At 37.7% G+C, this 20,688-nt stretch overlaps 1 protein-coding gene across 1 annotated transcript in view; it reads right to left on the reverse strand.

The window, feature by feature from the left end:
• Window positions 1–273: 273 nt before the first annotated feature.
• Mroh9 (maestro heat like repeat family member 9) overlaps window positions 274–20,688 on the reverse strand; it is a 67,948-nt gene continuing 47,533 nt past the window's right edge. The window contains exons 11-20 of the mRNA XM_051185752.1: window positions 19,543–19,688; window positions 18,462–18,599; window positions 16,405–16,525; window positions 16,058–16,195; window positions 14,739–14,915; window positions 11,202–11,354; window positions 10,978–11,094; window positions 8,834–8,936; window positions 2,240–2,302; window positions 274–551 (exon numbers count right to left, since the gene is read on the reverse strand). Of these exons, the coding sequence (XP_051041709.1) occupies window positions 274–551; window positions 2,240–2,302; window positions 8,834–8,936; window positions 10,978–11,094; window positions 11,202–11,354; window positions 14,739–14,915; window positions 16,058–16,195; window positions 16,405–16,525; window positions 18,462–18,599; window positions 19,543–19,688 (1,434 nt within the window). The remainder of the gene's footprint in view (window positions 552–2,239; window positions 2,303–8,833; window positions 8,937–10,977; window positions 11,095–11,201; window positions 11,355–14,738; window positions 14,916–16,057; window positions 16,196–16,404; window positions 16,526–18,461; window positions 18,600–19,542; window positions 19,689–20,688) is intronic.

Here is a 20,688-nt window from a genome sequence, read left to right on the forward strand (position 1 = left end):
CTGATAAGTGCAAGGGGAAAAATTTTCAATCAGGATGTTAAGACAGGAAGGAAGCAGTGCCTACCCAGCTTGGCTAAGAAAGCATAAGAATGCAGCTCAGGATTCTCGGTGCTGTGTGGAAGCTATTTCTCATCATCAGACATGTTGTAGAGTGCTCAGATTTATATATTTTTAATAATTAGAAGGATTAGTGATAACTTAGCATTTCCCAGAAAAGGGCTTAAGCACAGACTGAGGTTCCTAAGCAGTAAAGAATGCTTCTTTCTTCTGAAATCACTTGTTGGATATCTCATTAGTAAGCTCCTCCAGAGTACTTTTATTTAACTTCACTTCTGCAGATTCTTCTGCAGTATTCTCCATAAGGGCTACAACATTGGCCAAGTCATAAATGGGCTTCAATTTTTTGGTATGGAACATCTTAACCCATCTTCGAAGAGTTTGCTTAATTGTTGAGGAGGCTATTCTATAGGCTATCTCTTTAAAAAGTTTATGGGTTTTTTCTGCCAACATCTTGATCACAGGATCTTCCTCCCGAGTCACTCGTTCAACAACTGTAATGGCAAAAGATCCTTAGGTCAAGGTCTCTTTGACTCCAAGAAGCATTAAGCCTAAGCTACCACATTTCACCAGGCCACTTACCCTCATATTCTCCCCATGCAACTCTTCCCTATCCCTCTCTTTACTTGACTAATAAGATCTATTTAAAAAGAATAAAAATGGTTATCAAATTTATGGCATATATACGTGTCAAGCATTCTGCTCCGTATTGTAAGGAGAGACCTTACAATGTGTTGGTAATAGTCATGTAAAATGCAGAAATAAGTCTAAGTGCTTATCAATAGAAAACTGATTAAAATTAAATAAAAATAAAATAAAAAGCACATATATTTTAATATGCATCAATGCATATTCATTGTCATGAAAATACTTGTATGATAAATAGCCTTGAACTTGTGGCAATTTTTCCCCTTCAACCTTCCAAATGCTGGGACTACAAGGTGAGCCATTTTCTTTCTTTCTTTCTTTCTTTCTTTCTTTCTTTCTTTCTTTCTTTATTTATGGATAAAAGAAATAGAATGAAGAAGGATGTTTTAGAAAAGAAAATGAGAGGAAGAGAGAGAAAAGACAGAAGAGAGATCTTAAGAAGGGTTACGGGAGAAATGTAATGCTTGACATTTAGTATGTGATCAGAAGTGTTGAATGAATAAAGTGACTGACTGAGTGAAGGCGAGATAATGATGCACCAAGTGGGCACAACTCCTTATTGAAACCATACCACTCTGGTGGGAGGCACTGACGGGGGCGGAGATTGCATGAGCACAGTGTGGAAGCACATGGGAAATCCTTGAACTTCCAGCAGTGTTGTAGTGAATCTGAAACTACTGTGGACAATAGTAGACTTTAAAAATAAAGACAGACAGGAAGGGTGGGAGAGAGGAAGGGAGGAAGGAAAGAAGGGAAGAAGGGAGGGAGGGTAACAGGGGCAGACAGCTATCCTAGCTGTTCTCTTTAAATATTTTTAGATTTACTTATCATATTTTATGTTTATGAATTGTTTTCCTGATCGTGTGTATATGCAGCACTCGTGTTCTTGGTGCAGAGGTTAGAATAGGGTACTGGATACCCTGGAAATGGTGTTGTGGATGGTTGTGGGACACCATGTTGATACTGGTAGTTGAACTTTGGTCCTCAGCAAGAACAAGTGCTTCCAACTGCTGAGCCATCTCTCCGGCCCTGCCCCATGCTATTTTCTAATAAGGCAGTAGAGAGATGTTAAGAGAGAGTGATGCCAGTAACAATGCCCTTTGAAGGAATAACATTACCCTTATTTAATGCCTCCCCCTCTGAATGTAATGCGTGCTTATATTCACTGAAATGTAAAATTCATGAGGAAAGAGCCAGCTTTATTTACTACATGGTCTGTTATATAGGACATAGAGGTAAAAAGATTTGCAGGATTTGAAAGTGAATGACTCCTGAACTTGTAGCTTCTTAAGACTCTGTCATGATAATTAGTTTTCAGACAAATGGGATAAATTTGGATAATGAAACAGGGACAGTAAGAGAGACTAGGGAGAGAAAAAACAAATGCCCCTTAACCTAGTCCCTCTCCTGATTTTCCAATCCATAAACCTACCACCACCTGATTTCCATCCTGTAATCCCTATATAGAACTCCATCTAACTAGAATCAGAATAGCAAATTTATTTGGCTCTATACACAAAGATGTTAATCTTACCCTCAATCATGACGTCAATTTCTTCTCTGAGCAGTAAATGTGCTCCAGATTTCCCCAAGTACCCTATGTGTAAAGTATATGAAAAGTTAGGTCAAATTGGCTATTAAAAACATTTCTGCTATTATCTAGCTAGATCATAGATTCTCCTTAAACTATCTTTTAGCAATTTCAAACAATCACTATTCAATAAAAAATTAAAATGTGTATGAAGAATTGAGGAACCTGCCTGACTCCATTTTAAATGCAGGAGCCATTATGCTGTACTTTTAAAAATTAAGTTTCAATTTGTTGTGAGAGTTGAGTAGCTCTGTTTTCTGGAACCTGACCTTCCCCAACCCACGACCTTTATTTGTTTTTGAAAATACCCAAACCCTCCCTGACCTCCCTGACCCACATGGTGGGTCATCACATGATGGTTTTTTAATTGTTATATTTTCTTGTCCTATTTTTTTTTCTCTCTCTCAAACTACTTGTGATTTTACTTCTTAAAAGGTGCCCAAGAATGGATTGTGGGCTATTTTCTTTAACCAAACTTTGGAGGCAGTTCTAGCTAGCTCTTGGGTGTGCCCCAGTAAAAATCAAGCTTATTTTGAGTTCCGCTCAGATTGTGGTAGTGATCTTATTCTTGCCATTGGGATTATCAGGATTACTACAAAGTGAACACACTTTAGCTACCAAGTAGGTTCATATCCCAGAAGACTTCCACAAGCCCTTTGCAGTTTCCTTCCCCACATTTCAGAATGTATTTTGGGGCTCCACTATCTTCATTCAACATAGTTTTGTGAAATATATCTGTGGTAGAATATTATTTTAAGGTATGTGACTGTTTATGCTGCATTTGTTTTAACTCGGTGAAGCTGTGATTCTTTACCTGTCTAAAACACCTGATGGTCTAATAAGGAGCTGAATGGTCAATAGCATGACAGGAGCAAGGATAGACGGGTCTGACAGGCAGAGTATAAATTAAAGGAGAACTGAAAAGGAGGAGGGGGAGGGGAGGAAGAGAGGAGGAGGACAAGAGAACAAGGAGAGGAAGATGTCAGGAGCCAGCCACCTAGTCGCCCAGCCGCCCAGCCACCCAGCTACACAGTCAGACATGGAGTAAAGAAGGAAAGAAAAGGGATTCAGAGTAAGAAAGATAAAAGCCCAGAGTGAAAAGGAAGATGGGATAAGATAAGAAAAGCTGGCCAACAACAAGCCAAGTTAAGGCCAGGCACTCATAACTAAGAATAAGCCTCCACATGTGATCCGTTTGGGAGCTGCGTGGCAGGGCCCCCAAAGATTTCAAAAAAGCCAAAAGAGTAGAACACAGAACAACACGTATCTATGTTTCTTCCTGTAGAAATAACTTGTGTAGTGCCATTTTAACACAAAGAGTAGCTGAGTAGGGATTCCTTGAAACACAGCCTGGCTATTGACTCGTTTTGTTTACATATCTAATCAATTGTTTCCTGCTCTAGGATGGGACCTGATAATGGAGCCATGGTCTATAGTCTCTGTAATAGCCAACTTTGTTCAAAGTGTTAGACATGTTGGTTAAGAAGAGTCACATGAGTAAAGTGTACAATGACAAAGTTAAGCCTCAAGTGGCATGCAAGCCCCAAGTGGCAAAACCACGTTTTTCCATAGAGGCATATAAACAAATAACAATAGCCAGTGTAAACTCACCCATATCTGTTACACCTTGGAGGGGCATTAAAAATGCATAAACTAATAACAATTTTGTGTTTTTGATAAAACTGAGGTTGTAAGACTCTTGTCTTGATTTCTTGGAGTTTTCTTACAAGCACTCAGAAGTGTCACAGGAGTCACAGGACCCCTCTCTTCAGTGGTATATAACCACTTATAAGTTGCCCATATTCCAGGAAATAACTGCCTATCCATGCTCTTGCCATCAACCCTATTAAAACTATCTCACACACAAAAGGCCTGAAAAGTAGCAGGGGGTGGGGCTTGTTGGGGAAAAGACTTTCAGTGAGAGACAGAATGATGATGGAGCAACAGAGAGTAAGGGGGATGGACTTCATTATGTATATGCAGGAAACTGTTAAATAAAAATAAAGCTGGTAAGTACTGAGCTGAACTCCTGGGAAATAGTGCAGAGAGGAAGCAGTGATGGGCAAAGGGGTCAAGACCAGGCTGGAGAAACCCACAGAGACAACTGACCTGAACAACAGGGAGCTCATGGACTCCAGTCTGATGTCTGGGAAACCAGCATAGGACTGACCCAGATTCCCTGAATGTGAGTGTTAGTTAGGAAGTCTGGGCAGTCTATGGGGGATCAGTATTTATCCCTAGTGTATGCGAATGGACTTTGGGAGCCCATTCCACATAGAGGGATACTCTCTCAGCCTAGATACATGGGGGAGGGCCTAAACTCTGCCCCAAACAAATGATGTGACAGACTTTGAAGATCCCCCATGGAAGATCTCATTCTCCCTGAAGAGCAAAAAGGGGATGGGATAGGGGATCAGTGGGGGTCAGAGGAGGAGGGGAGGGAGAGGGAACTGGGATTGACATGTAAAACAAAATTGTTTCCCATTTAAATTAAGAAATAAAATAAAGGTGAGCATGTAGCTCAGTGGATGAGTACTTTGCCCTATCATGATCCCTAGAACCACAAGTAACAGCAACAACACTAAAAAGACTCATTCTGTGTTTTGATGGGCATTGTCTTTCTTAGTAAAGGTAACTCATAGCATCCCTGTGATGAAAAATCATTTCCATTTTCCTATAACACGGTCAGAACTACATAACATATTGCAATAAAACATATGGGACTCCAGCTTCCTAGATGTCCATCAACTGATGAATGAATAACAAAAATGTGGTACATTTTTGTAGCTGCTATGTAGCTGCTATGAAAAATAAAACTGAAATTTTCAGATAAGTAGGTGGAATTAGAGGCACTCATCCTAAGAGAGGTAACTCAGACTCAGAAAGACAAACGTTGTATGTTTTCTCTTATATGTAGATGTTAGCTCTTCTGCTTTAGAGATGTGTTTCATTTATAAAGGTTAGGTAGCTAGTAAGAGCACATAGAGGAGGAGGAGATCTTCTAAGGAAGTGGAAATAAAATACAGTCTTGCATTGCTTTTTTTATGAAACTGTGAAAATTTTATGCTTAAAGGCCAGTTTTTTATAATCTTTGCATTTTTACCAGATTTTTTCCTATGGTTTTTTTAATTTGGATTTTAACTTTGCAGTTTTTTTTTCATTAATCTTTAATATTACAGAATTGGCAATCTTTTCTTATGGCTTAGATAGTAACTTTCACTTAGAAAGCTCCTCTAACCTGTGATTATCAAGTACATTTTCCATGTGAGTTTATGAAATTATTTTATAATTATGGGTTCAGTATAGCACCAAATCTTCTTTTCCCTTTTGGGTTTTGTTTAATTCAGGAGTGAAAAAAATTATATATATTGATTTACCAAGTATCCCTACATTTAAAGACTATTCCATATTTTCATTTCTGTTAAAGTTTGTGGCTCACCCTTTAATTTAGGGGTTATTTCTTGATGTTATTTTGTTCAATTTTTTCCTGCCTCTTGCTGACATCTGGCATAGCTTGTCTCAGGAATCTTTTGAATTGGAATCTTCACTGTTTTTGTATATAACTTTTTAATATTAACTTGGAAAGCAATGTATCAACCTTAGAAACAAACTGTTGATATAGGCATAGGTTTAAAAAAAGCTCATTGGGACTTTAAATCTCATTCTTCTTTCTCAAAGCAGAATTTATATGCTACTCATTGTTCAAATTCCATTTTCCTTGGTAGCATTCATAAGTAGTCTTCATGTGTGGAATACATGCACTTCAAAGTTGGTCTTTATTCCCTCCTCCCTCTCTTAATCTACCCTTTCTTCTTTTCTTCCCCTTTTCCTTCCTTCTCATCTTCATCTCCTTCCCAGCTCTCTCCTATCCCCACCTCCTTTCCTTCATCTCTCCTTCCCTCACATTTATTCCTTAATCATTGTAGTGGTTTGAAAACTGACCACCATAATCTCATAAGGAATGGTGCTCTATGGAGGTGTGGCCTTGGTGGAGTAGGTGTAGCCTTGTTGGAGGAAGTGTGTCACTATGGGGGTAGGCTTTGAGGTCTTTTTTGTTCCAGCTTCTCTTAGTGTGGCAGACAGACCACTTTCTGTTGCCTTCTGATCAAGATGTATCCAGTACCATGTCAGCCTGCACGCATGCCATAATAGACTAAAAGCTGGAAATCAATTAAGTGTCTTCTTCTGTAAGAGTTTCTATTGTCTGTATTCCAGTTCAACTCAGTGTTTAACTGTGGGTGTCTGCTTCTGTTTCCATCAGATACTATGATGGTGGATAAGTTAGTCATCAATCTCATTATCAGGGAAGGGCATTTATGGTAGCCTTTCCACTGTTGCTCAAATTGTTAGGTGGGGTCAGTCTTGTAGGTCTCATTTCCAGATTAAGAGAAGGAGGACAAGACCAGGCTACAGAAACCCACAGAGACAGCTGACATGGACAAGGAGGACAAATGGGCCCCCAGACTAATAGCTGGGAAACCAGCATTGGACTGACTCAGACCCCCTGAACATGGGACTCTCAGATAGAAGGCCAGGGCAGTCTAAGGGACCTCTGAAAGTGGAACCAGGATGTTTCCCTGGTGCACAAAAGGACTTTGGGAGCACATTCCCCATGGAGAGATACTCCCTTAACCTAGAGGCAGGAGGGAGGACCTAGTCCCTACTCCAAATGACTTGACAGATTTTGTTGATCCTTCCTGGAAGGCATCACCCTCCCTGTGGAGTGTGTGGGGGAAATGGGATGGGAGAGTGTTGGGGGGCATGGGAGGGAGAGAGGGAAGAAGGGAGTTGGAACTGGGATCGTTACTTAAAATAAGAAAAATAAATAAATTTAACCAAAAAAAGGAAAGAAAAAAAAAGATAGAGTTTCTATGGTCAAGCCTGGCATTGGTGGTACATCCCTTTAATCCCAGCACTCGGGAGAAAGAGGCAAGTAGATCTCTGTGTGTTCGAGGCCAGCCTGTCTACAGAGCTAGTTCCAGGACAGGCTCCAAAGCAATACAAAGAAACCCTGTCTCAAAACAAACAAACAAAAACAAACAAACAAAAAAGCAAAAAAACAAACAAAACAAAACAAAAAACCAAACAGACAAACAAAAAGAGTTTCTATGGTTATGGTGTCTCTTCACAGCAATAAAAACCCTAAGATGATAATTTTCTTTCATTATTTCTTTTTACCCATTATAAATTGTATCTTTTGTTCTTATATATTTCCACCATTGATCTATAAGATTTGGGAGATTTAAAATTATATTTTAAATTAGAATATATGTACAAACAACTGTATATAATCAATGTCTATTCTGAAGCATCACAGTAAGATGGACACTGATCTCTCCCATGTGAACTTAGCTCTTGTTGGGGATTGGCTTATCACTACTAACACTGTAGATTTGTTTTTTTTTTTTTTTTTTTCATTTGCAGGTTACAGCTGTTTTTCTTTTCTATGATGGCTATGTATCTTTCCTTACACTTGTCTCCTATGCGGTAAAATCTTAATTTCATGGTCTTAGCTGGTTTCATCAGATACATCTTGTATATTTTTAGATACATTCAACCTTTGTTTTAAAGTTTTAGGTGCGTCTCAACTGTTTGGTTTAAAAAAAAAAAAAAAAAAAAAAACTGTATTTTTTTTCTCTTCTTTTCTCTGTTTTCCCCTTGAAGTACCTCTACAGAAAAATGGTGCTTCCCTTTTATAAAGTTATTTATTGGAGATTCCATAGTTGTTACACATAGAGATGATAAGGTCCAGGTCATTCAGGAGATTGTATTGGTTTGAAATAAAGTTATTACAGAACTCTGTCTCTGTCTCTGTGTCTCTATCTCACTGTCTCTGTCTCTGTCTCCACTCCAGAAGTCTAATGCTCCTCATGGTTCAGTTGGTTATGTACTTTGACTGTCCTGTTTCTCTACAGTGTGATATAACCATTCCTCTCTGTTCTTGATAGACTAGGGTCCCAAATTTGGACAAGAGGAGACCAATCACCAAATTGGGAGTTCCAGACTCTCACTGTTGAGAGTGTCTTGAGGAAAACAACCACTGCCATTGGTCAGATTTGTTCAAAGTCAAAAATTTAGTTGTCTTTCCCTCTGAGTACCTTTCTGGGCTTCTCCCATATGTATTTTTTTTTCTAAACTTCACTAGATCATATAGCTCATTCTTATTCATTGTAGTTTGTAGTTACAGGTGTTCAGGATACATTGAATATGGTGGTTATATGAAGTTATAAATCACTCTTGTTATTTAGATTGTGATTTTAGGCAATAGAGGGAGGGATGATTTAGGAATGATAACACATTCTAAAATTTTATTATCCATCTTGTTGAACACATTTTATGTTATAATAAGTTTTATTTTACAACACTTTGTAAAATAGAACTCTATTGCAATTACACATATTGACCACAGTCATCATATTTATCATCATGACAGGTATTGTCATTCATAAAAATCTGTAAATATTTTAATGAATAGTTTTGACTTGAATCCTATTTTGTATATTCAAAGACAAATTAAGAAAAATTAAATTTATTTACCTACTAATATAATGGATCCTTTCTTCAGAAAGGCTCGAGAGCTTCCCAGGAACCCTAAGGTATCAGATATTAAGTCTATAATGTAACTCTCATAAGAAGAAAGCTGGGAATAAAACAGGAAAATAACTTTCTTAATTGTTGGCAAAGCATATTTGCTTCCTCTAGAGAAAAGTCAAAGTAAGAGACCTTTGTTATGGGCAGTTTTCTTGCCAGCCTGGTCCCAACAGTCGCACCAGCCCCAAATAACACATAGAAATGCTGTATAGATATAAAGCTGTTGGCCTGTTACTAGCATTTTTTTTCCTCGTGGCTCTTTATTTTTTTTTTTTTTTTTTTTTTTTTTTGAGTTTTATATTTTTATTTTATATTTTGAGTATGTATACATGTTTATCTGTGTGGATGTATGTGCAAATGTGTGCAGATGCCTGTAGGGGCCAAAAGAGGGCATCAGATCCCTGGACCTGTAGTTGACTGGTTGCGAGACTCTCTATGTAGTTATCAAGGACTAACCCATGGTCCTCAGCAAGAGCAACAAATGCTCTTAACAAGGGCACAAGTTTTCAAAAGATACTTAGAAATTGGGTGAGCCAGAAGAATTGTCATTTCCTAAAGGTATATCAATAAAGCAAACAAGGTGGCTCTTTATTCTTAAAAAAAAAAAGAAAGAAAGAAATGTTCTTTCCAAAGTTCTCTCACTCTCTCAAAAGGCTCTCTGTAACACATCTTCTTTCAGTTCTCTCTAATAATTTTCCCTCTATTAAGTACTCTCTTAGAGTTCTCTTTCAAAAATTCTTCTTTAAAAATTCTCCTCCTTAATGATTTCCTTAAAAATTCTCCTAAAATTCTTTCTAAAAATTCTCTGTAAGTTCCTTCTAAAAATTCTCATAGGTCCCACACAGCTTCCAGTTTATATATCCAGAGACACATTTAACAACTCTCTGACAATATCTTGCATATCTTTCAGAGTCAGGGAGGTAGGTAAAATCTTGATAAAAGCAGGACACATGTCTCTGAGAGGCAATATGACTTGTAAAATGTGCTGCTAACCAATTAAAGAGAGCTTTTCAGCACCAGATCAAAGGGGGAAACTAAGGCTATATAGTGTGAGATCCAGAGGCTGCTGCTTCCAGCTTTAGTAAGCAGTGGAGCACTCTTACCACTGACACCCCAGTGAGAAGGAATTCCTTTCTCTGGGGCCCTTTTGAGAATATAAAGTACCCAGTATATATTCTATATATAGCCAAATTCATAATATTCATATATATTATGGTATCTATATTTCTTGCAGACTTTGCAAGGTAAGCTTTGTCTATTAGAAGTTAATTCTGGTGGGTTGATACCTAAAATATTTATTGCTACTTCTGTAATAAATAATAAAGGCTTCCACAGAGGAGTGTTCCTCTTACTTCACATCCTGTCCACCATAAGCTGTCATTTCTTATTGGCTAGCTCTGTCTTAAATATTAACCCATCACTATTAATCTAAGTGTTTCCATGTGGTCTTATTTTACCAGAGAGAGTGTGCAAACCTTCTTATCAAGTTCTTACATCTTGACTCTCCTCCTACATGTCCCAGAATCATCCTTGTCTCCTAGTCCCAGCTATCTTGCTTTCCTATTGGTCAATAGGGTTTTATTCATTAACCAATAAGAATAACATACTTACAGAATGACATCTCCCATCAGACCTTAATTACTTAATTGTTAGTATGAAATTAATAACAGTTTAAAACTTGGAAGTTTGTCTGTGTGAACTATGCTCTTTGAGCTGCCGGCAAGGATCAATCTCTTATACCATTCTTGAAACAGCATTGTGTTTCCAACCTATAGTTAGCATCCTCTCATCCCCATTTATTTACCCTTGTTCATACTGGATTTCAAAATACCAGTTCATGAGGTCAAATAATTCCAGTTTTCCTTTGGTGATGTGAGTATTCTCAAGTTCATATCCTCCCACAGGTCAACATAGGAGGAAGAGTAGAATGATCAATGTTGAGAGTGTGAATTGTTTTTTGATCTAAAGCTCTCACTGTAAATAGAAACATTATCTTTTCTTCACATTCTTTCTGCAAGATCATTGTATCACTCACAATTTGTGTTACTTTAATATCATGTTTAGGACAGTTAAAGCAGAGAGCCACTTACAAGATTGTTGCAGATACTAAGAACCATTGACTCAAAATTGTAATTATCCTCCTGGAGTAGATACAATGTTGACCACTTTAGTTGTGAGAAGCACATAGTTAATGTATATCTGCAAGCCTGAGAGAGAGAGGAAAGATCAGTGAGATTTGACTTGCTGTTACATAAAACACTATACTGGGTTTATATTAAGATTATATAACAAATTCAAGGAAAAAAGCTCTTACATTCATTATTCTTGTTTCTGTAGACTCCAAAAACAGGATAAGGGGCACAAGACTCCCTAGGATTATATGGTTTAGCATGCGTTTGTATTCACTCATATCCATAAGTAATTCACCAAAGTGCCGAATGGCCATGCACTGAATGCCACTATTAACCTGAAACATGCATACAAGAAAAGATCAAGACTTCAGTTGAGTAGTTAGTATAACTTGAAATAAAGGTTAGTGAGTCCATTAATAGGTTTTTTTTAATGGTTCAGGACCATCTTGACTATTCTAGGTTGCTTCTGTCTCCATGTGTAATTTAAGATTAAAATTTTAATTTCCATGAACAATAATGTTAGAATTTTGCAGAATGGTAAGAATTAAGAATGATATTGACAAATCCTGTTGTGGATGTGGGAAAAGGGGAGCACTTGTTTCCTGCTGGTGGTTCCTTGTGGAAACCAGTGTCAAGTCCCACCCCCAAGCTAAAAATACATCTACCACATGATCACACTTGGATATACACTCAGAGGACTCTATATTCCTATTACAGAAATACTTGCTTGTCCATGTTGATTGCTAATCTATCCACAGCAGCCAGGAAATGGAAACAGCCTAGATGTTCATCAACTGGTGAATGGATAATATACAATAGTATGACATTCAGCTACTAAGAAAAAAAAAAACTATGACATTCACAGATGAATGGCTGGAGCTGGAAAATAGTGAGCTGAGAGAGACAAATATAACATATCTTCTTTTTGTAGACATTATCTTGGAATTGTTAGCTATGAATGTTTCACTTGGAATACCCACAAAGTTCAGAAAATTAATAGGAACCATAGAGGAAGGGCTTTAAAGTAGGGGATAGCTACCAGAAGCAAAAATGCTTAAAGTGGATTAAGGGAATAGGAAGGTTAAATTTGTGTATGTTATGGGAGACCAGGGTAAAGGAAGAAATATGAGGAATGTTTCTTAACACTAAAGGTCTTTCAAAAATGTAACATAAGATCTACTGCTGTTGATACTTCCTAATATAATATATATCACATATGCACAAATATTTTATGTTTGCATACTAAAATGGTTCAAAGGGAGTTACACTACAATAGAAAGACAATGTTTCTACTAGGTAACACAGGTTAAGAAATGAAATGCTCAGTTACGGGATCTTGGGTAATGAGGTTCCATAGACCCATAGACATTACATATTATTGCCAGTGCCCTAGGTTACCACTCAGAACATGGTGGTTATGAGTCTGTTCCTGGGTAACAGAGCTTGGAGAATTCAAGCTGGTATTGATTTGGGCACACCATCCCTACTAGATAGTTTTTATAGTTGCAGAAGAGAAAAAGGAACCTTCAATCTTATACAGCTGTGAACCTGTGAGATATAATCACCTCTGCTCTGGCAAGACATGCCCCCTGGCACAACAGTAGCAAGCTTATCATGGCATTAAACAAATACTCTAGTTGGATTTAAGTTAAGATCCACAAGAAGAAACCCATACCCAGTGCCATTATCAGGCCGAGAACTTGAGTCCAGGCAGGTCACAGACCCTAGGGAACACCTAATACTATTCTGCAGCTAAATGGATATATCATTCTTAATTACTGGGATTTTCTATGATCTGACCTTAAGACTTTCTCCAATTAACTTGTAAATTTCAACAAAGATTTTATTTTGAAAGAAAACTTTGCTTCTATCATTTTAATTATTATTATTTAATGTAGTTGTTCTTAAGTCCTGTCAGTCTTCCTCTTTTCTTTTCAAGACAGGGTTTCTCTGTATTGCTTTGGAGCCTGTCCTGGAACTAGCTCTGTAGACCAGGCTGACCTAGAACTCACAGAGATCCTCCTGCCTCTGCCTCCCAAGTGCTGGGGTTAAAGGTATGCATCACCAACATCCAGCTAAGTCCTTCTCTTTTCTATTTACCTTTTAATTAATAAAATATATTTAAGCTATTGAAGAACAATTCTACAACCAGTTTAGGCTCAGAGTTTAGGTTCTGTCATATGTCAGTTTTGATGCTTATTTACTTAGCTTTTTGGATTGTGTTTGCTATAAATAACTTTTCCAGATAGACACTGGAGTCACTTAGTAGGAGTCTGGTTGTAGAAGAACCCCCTAAGTTGCTCTTTCCTCCCTTGTGTTGTCTGTGTTTACAGTGTGATTCTTTTAATACAGTAGCACTAACTGGACTAGCAGAGTATTAAAATAAGGCAATAAGTTGGCAGGGAGACCTGCTGGGAGGACATAGGGGAAGTTCAATGGGGGTATATATTTGACTATATTTCATTATATACATCAGTTGTTTTTCACCTGTGGGTCATGACTGCATTGAGGGTAGCATATCAGATATTCTGCATATCAGATATTTACATTAGGGTTCATAACAGCCACAAAATTATAGTTATGAAGTAGCAACAACATAACTTTATGGTTGTGGGTCACCACGTTAGAAACTGTATTACAGGATCACGGCAGTAGGGAGGCTGGGGACCACTGGTTTACATGAATGAAATTCTCAAAATTAAAAAAAAAATTAAAACAAAACCAAGTCTTATATATTAATAACAAACATTTACTTGAGGTACTGCACATGTCAATATTGTAGTCATGTAGTAAAAACAGTGTATTTCAATGGAGTACAGTAATTTGGAACAGGAAAATATCAAAGCAAAATTTAAGTGAAAGAGAATTTGTAAGCCTATATTCTTTGACAAATAAGTTTCCAACTGAATTTTCTTTTAATTCTTTGACAGTTTCATATATGTGTATTATTAATTTCAGTCATTTTTACTTACTGCCATTTTCTCATATCTCTTCTTTTTTGCCAAAGCCCTTCTTCCCCCCCCCCAGCAATTCTACTTTCACACCTCATTTGTATAGTGACCACTGAGTTTAATTAAGGTTGCTTGCATGAGTGTGGGCAGGAGTTTCCTTATTCATGGATAATTTATCAGTGGCTACATCACTGATGAAGGTTACATCCTTTCCTCTAGACACCACTAATTGGCATTAGTCCATCTGGGAAGGGCAGAGCCTTATGGGCCCTTCTTCCCTCTCTGATGAAATGTTGACAACTTCATTCTTGTGGCTGTCTTTTGTGGATAGCCACAGCTTCAGTAAGTTCATGGGTGCAGTGGCCAAAAGATGCCCAAAAGACATCATTTTTGCAACACTGTGCTCTGTTCTCTGGACCTTGTATTCTTTCCACACCCTCCTCTAAGATGTTCTCTAAGACTTGGTGGGATGAACACATAAACTCTTAACCATATAAGAAGCCGACTTATGTGTCTGTTTTACAGTGAGGCACCAAGACTCTGAAGAAATATCTATCTCACCAGGATATCAAAGGTAGTAGATGAATTTACACCCATCCATCCCAGGTCCAGTGTTAATCAATGTATCCTCTAATCTGAATTTATCCAGGGACAGATAGCTGTCTTATGCTGACTGATTTTAGTATATAAGATCATCCTGCCATCTGGGGCTTAACTGAACCACAAAAGCTAACGGTTTTATACATCTAATCACACAATGTCACTCACATGATCCATAAGAGGACAGTAGCTAGAAGCAATCCTGCTACACACTGTGGAGTAGATTGCCTTGTCCAGTTTTCTCAAAATGTTTCGGAGGGTGAGCATGGCCCGGATGATAACAGTGTGATCTTTGGAAAGAAAAGCATCTAAGACTGGGAGTAACAGGTGGCAGACACTTTCTATCTAAATATAAAAGGAAAAAAAATGGTATAACTTTAGGACTAGGAGGCTTGGGCTGATAATTGGTATGTACACTTCTGAGTTTAATGGGCCAACTCACAAGTCCTATTTAAAACTGTTTAAACTAAATGTTTTAAAAAGTCATTGTTAAAAATTAATCACATAAATTTATAATGAAATAAAATCAAAAGTAGTATTAAAAAGTGATCAATTCTAAAAATCTTTTGCTAGTGTATATTTTATTTTCTACATTATTAAATCTAGTTATGAACTGTGTGTGAATAAAGTTATATTATGCATCTCTGCCCAATTCCATGTTTTTGATACATGCATTTGAAATCTTGAAATTAGCCATGGTAATAATATTCATATCAGAAAATTTTAATCTTGTTTTCAGAGAGTTGCTACTAAATATTTACCAATTTATCTGGTAGTGTGGTCTCTAAACATGAGAATGAAATGTTTACACAGAGGAAATAAAGAGCTCCAGAGGCAAATTAGAGCCAAAAAGAACAGAAGGGGAAGGAAAAGAGAAATGGAAGACACCAAACAAACAAAACATATATGGGTACACACACACATGTGTATATACATATATATTTATATAATTAAGGACTAAATCAGTGCCTAAAAGTACCTTTGTTTTTCTAGGAAGTTAGATCTGTCTTGTTTCTCCATTATTGTCCTTCTAACCTTGACATAAAAATCTCCCCGTTATGAACAACATGGAGAAGAATTTTGGACAAAGCAGCAAATAACTTTTTGCTTACCAACATGTAAAAGTAAACCTTCTTATGGACTTGTATGCTTTTTTAAAGCAGATGGCCCACAGCTCTTAAAATTCTAATTGAGCATCAACCAATAGACTTGAAGATTGTGCTCAAATAGATAAACAAATATTTATTATTAGGTCCATTATTGAATCAACAATAATTTGTGGTGCATCTACAGTTTCAAGATTGTACAAGACACCTTGAATTTTGAAATTACAAGACATTGAGGCCTAATTAAACTTTTTTGAATTGGAAAACTAATCATGACACAAAAAACATCATACTTCACATACACACACACGCAGACACACATACACACACACACACACACACACACACACACACACACACACACACACACACACCACATACTTCACTGAAAACTGGTGCCATGCTCGCAATTTTCTGAAGGCTCATTTTGCCAACTGAAGGATTGGAATCATTAATCCAGTTTCTGAAGAGAACCAAAAATTCCTTAGGTAATGATTCCTTGAAGAAGTTGTTCAGAAGCTTTAACAAATAAAAGTGCAGTTAATAAATTAATGAGTAGAGTCAGGACTCCTCCCTGCCTCCCCCTTTGACTTCATATATCTTTTACTTTCTTCAATTATCATGAGGAATGAACTCAGAGAGAGAGGAGATGCTGGAGTTTTGATTTAAGTTTATTCAAGGAATGGGAAGGAGAACTCTGTTGGTCACAAACTACTATTAAAACTCACTTCTGCAAAGAATATTATTGTGACGATGCTATCTTCTGATCTCCTAGGACCTTTGACTGCAATCTTGTAGACATAATGTAGGGTCTCTGGAAACTGTGGAAAGTTACATTCACTTAGAGTTCTGTAAAGGAGTACAAGGCACCAAATGAACACAACAGAAAGGTAGACTGCATTAACATGTACAGACTAGGAGGCAGTCCTTACCTACACGCTATTGATTAGAAAGAAGATTAGAAAGAAGTCATTCTAAAAACTTCCCTAGTCTAAGGTAAACTTCAGCAACACTGCACAGTCTAGATAGACTCTGGGGAATTATACAAGCCTGTGTCTCCCCAATAATTATTTCCTTATTGTCACCTCTTTTCCCTTTTATTTTTCCCACATTGAGAGAAACCTTATTTTTGCATAAGAATCCATCAGTCCTTGATCAAAGAGAGAAGAAATATATAACTAAACAACAACCCAAGGTAGCCACACACACTGAAGGTCAGCTTTGTGGCTTTGGATGGTGCTCTTGATTTTGGTATGACTTCGGGTTTCTCCAGAAGAGACAGTAAGTTCTGAGTCACTAAACCATTTTTCAGAAACACTTAGGTGGTAGCCAGGTTTAGAGTTTTCTTCATAAACCATCCTAAATCCAATTGGTAGAGGAAGGATATGGAAGGATTATATGACATCCTGCCATTTCAAACTTCAGGTAATTTTGCTAAAACTAAATGTGCATTCAAAACACATACAACTCACAACTATAGTTCTGCTTCCCAGGTGATGTTGCTGCTCATCTGTGGACCACATTTTGAGTAGTACTAAAAAAACAAGGTGATGCTTAACTAGTGACACTTATAAAGTGCAAACATACCATATTTTTACCAAGAAATATATTAATGTAACTTTTGGTACAATGCTGCTTGTGTAGGTGTCAGTGGCTGTAGACTGGGTGGCCAGAAAGGTGATGGGCCTCATTTTAGAGTCTTATGGAGAACTTGGAGTCTGCAAATCATCTTCACCTGTATTGTATTGTACCATATTTTAGTGGACTCTTGTCTATATTTTCCTTGCAATCTCTACCTATGGAAACACCTGTTTATGAAGTTGCAAATGGTATGGTTTTTCAAAGTCAGTAAGGATAAAAATTTATTTCCCTACACAGTCATGTTGTAGAAACTCTTGTAGCTGTGGGATTTTTCTTAGAACTTCACCTTTCCCCAAATGTCTATATAGTCAAAGTTGATGAAAAGCAAATCAAAATTATAAAATTTACTTTTTATATTCATCAATAAATGCTATATATTTGAATATAATCAAAGTCACTTGACATGGCTTCTTTTATCTTTTAGCTTTTGCCAATTTCAAAAAATCTAAATAAATATAGTTTTCATTTTAAAAACCTAAGTTCCCAAAGTGCATATGCCCACGAGTTCTGAAAAAAATCTAAAGCCTGTGGGCCACAGAAAAAGTATTCTTTGAATCAATCACAATTACAAAGTCTCTTTCATGACACCAAGACCCTGTAGTCTTAATTTTTTGTTGTTGTTATTCAGAAAATCTGATCCCTCTAATCAGAAGGGTTAAATAAAAACAAGCTTTAAAACCTCACCAAAACATTTCTATTGCAGAAAAATTATAAAACATATGTTCATTGTATTTTCCAAAATATATTTGGCTTATTGAGTACAGATCTTTGGTAGACCTCTCCAAAGCTAGAGAGTATTTGGCACTTTTAAATAGAGTAGGGATCAGCTAACATCGGAGAGGAAAACATCACATTTACCTTAAGCTCTTTGTATGTGAAAGAGAACATTAGTCAATGGGTGGTGGATAAGGTTGTGCTGGTGAGGGGAATGATGCTGGGTATCTGTGTCATTAAGTAAGAGGAAAAGAAGGGAAAGGGTATCTCAGAATAAATCTTTCAGATCTTCAAAACAAATCAGAAGTCAAGTTGCAATGTAGACTATTAGGGAGGCTTTTGAGAATATATTCCCTCATGAAACACCTGAAGAGAGGTGGAGATGATAAGATGGAGAGCAAGAGCCCTACCCAGAGTCCCCTCTTCTTACTTTGCAATGAGGTGGATCCCGTACTGGTGATCCATGACTTGAGAAAACTGGTCCCAGAAATTCTTTTTCTCTAGAGCTTCATCTACTTCTTTGAGTCCAGAGCAATTCAGAAGAACCTTTAGGCCATCTCTTACGTAGCTGAGGTCCAGAGAAGAACAGACATTCTAACAGTGACCTACACATAACTGAGTATACACAATTTGCCTCTCCATTCTATCTTGGGAAGGATACAGTTTTAGAGAGAAGGATACTTCAGAAAACAGTAATTGTTAAATGTTCTTCATCTTCCCTGATGAGCAATGCATAGATGTTAAAAGTTAAAATGGTAGCTCATAAAATTTAGATTGAATCACATTAACAGCTTACTATCTTACCAGGAAATGTAACGACTCGGTAGAACTATCAATTTTCTTTGGGGGAACGTCCTAAATAAGGTTAGGTTCCTATCTCCTGATTGGGGGGGGGGTTGTGTGTGTCTTTTTTTAAAGGACAATGAATGGATTAAGTACTTTAAGGAGATCAGTTGTGCTCTGTTTGGCTTAGATGTTCATACCAGACTCAACAAATATTTGACAGTTGTACTGAGATTTCCCTGTCTCTTGTCCAAAAGGGAATTGTGACCTTTGTGCTGAAACACACAGCTGCTCTCACCCTCATCGTATCCGTATAAGACTATGATAGACTTTCAGATTACAACTAGTATTTGAATACACTGTTCTGTTTTATGTATATAGTAACTCTGAGAGGTTACTATCAGAGAATATGGAATGGCAGAGCTTGAACATATTGAGCTTTGGATCTGATGGTCCTTTCTGCTCCTTCCTCTTCTCATTGAGCTGTCAGTAGGTGCAGTGGCAATGAGCAGTGTTGTGTGCTAGTGACTCTCTGTGGTGCAAATATGGAAGGGCAATCCTAGAGAATGGCCATGTACGCAAGATAAGGCTTTTTTGAAGTCTACCCTTAGACTGAAAACTGGAATACATGTGAGCAGAATCTCACATTGGCTTATAGGGAGCCCCACATAAACCCAAGTCAGTCATTAGACACTTATCTGCCCACAACTCCAAGCTGATTGTCTTACAGAGGTCTGTCCTGTGAGGTGTCTTTTAGAAGCTGACTACAGTAGAAGAGTTGAAGCATGAGGGCCATCAGGAGCTCGGGGAAAAGCTTGGCCACCACTTTCCTGTAAGAATGCACAGGCAGAAATGTGCACAAGGCCTGTGATGCCTATTATGGAAGGAAAATGGAGTTATGAAAAGGCAACTGTCTCCCTCAAACAGTCAGTCACACAGAGTGCAAGAAAGGCTGCAAGCCTCCCCAGCCTCCTTCAACACGCATGTGTATTCATGCAAGCACACTCACTACGTTAGCTGTGAAGCAGGAACTGGGCCAGGTGTTTTTTGGTAATGAGAGTCCAAGGCACTGATGATGGTTCCCTTCCAGCTGCCAAATTTGTGGAAAGGAAACTGATCCTCAAGGAGGGCTTATATCCCAAAGTCCCCTTACTGTGTTGTGATGAAGAATGGTCTGACTAGTAAGAAAAGTCTTCCTTAGGCTCCTTAAAACCCCAGGGCATCAAGTCATCCTTGAATCATTTGACCCCTGCATAGTGACCCCTACAATACCCACTACCATCCATACACACATCCTAGCACCTCATATTAATAAACAACGATACCCCTTTTCATAATATTACGCTCAGTTTCCTCTAAGGTTTGGTGATTTCGGTCTATGGGAGAAATGTGATAGACATAGGTGATACCAGATATTGATGTGACTACTGAAGTTTATATAATTTAGCTGGTGGTTATCTCTGTATAGTCAAGTACAGTTTTGCCCTTGGGCAGTTCCTTCAGATTCTTTGGCTTTCTTGCCTTATCAGTCACATTCTGACTGTTGTGACAGTCTGAATGTAATAAACCCTCATAAGAGTGAGTTAAAAGGTGTGGCTTTGTTGGACTAGGTGTGGCTTTGTTGGAGGAAGTGTGTTACTGTGGGGATGGACTTTGAGGTCTCCTATGCTCAAGCTACTGCCAGTGTCACAGTATGTTCCCCGTTGCCCTCTGATCAAGATATAGCCAGAACTGTAACTGCCTGTACACTGGCATGTTCCCTATTATGATGATAATAGACTGAACCTCTGAACTGTAAACCACCTCCTCAATTAAACGTCTTCATTTATAAAAGTTGCCGTGATCCTGGTGGCTCTTCATAGCAATAGAAACCC

The sequence above is a fragment of the Phodopus roborovskii genome, unplaced genomic scaffold (assembly GCF_943737965.1).
Source record: "Phodopus roborovskii unplaced genomic scaffold, PHOROB, whole genome shotgun sequence".
NCBI lineage: Eukaryota > Metazoa > Chordata > Mammalia > Rodentia > Cricetidae > Phodopus > Phodopus roborovskii.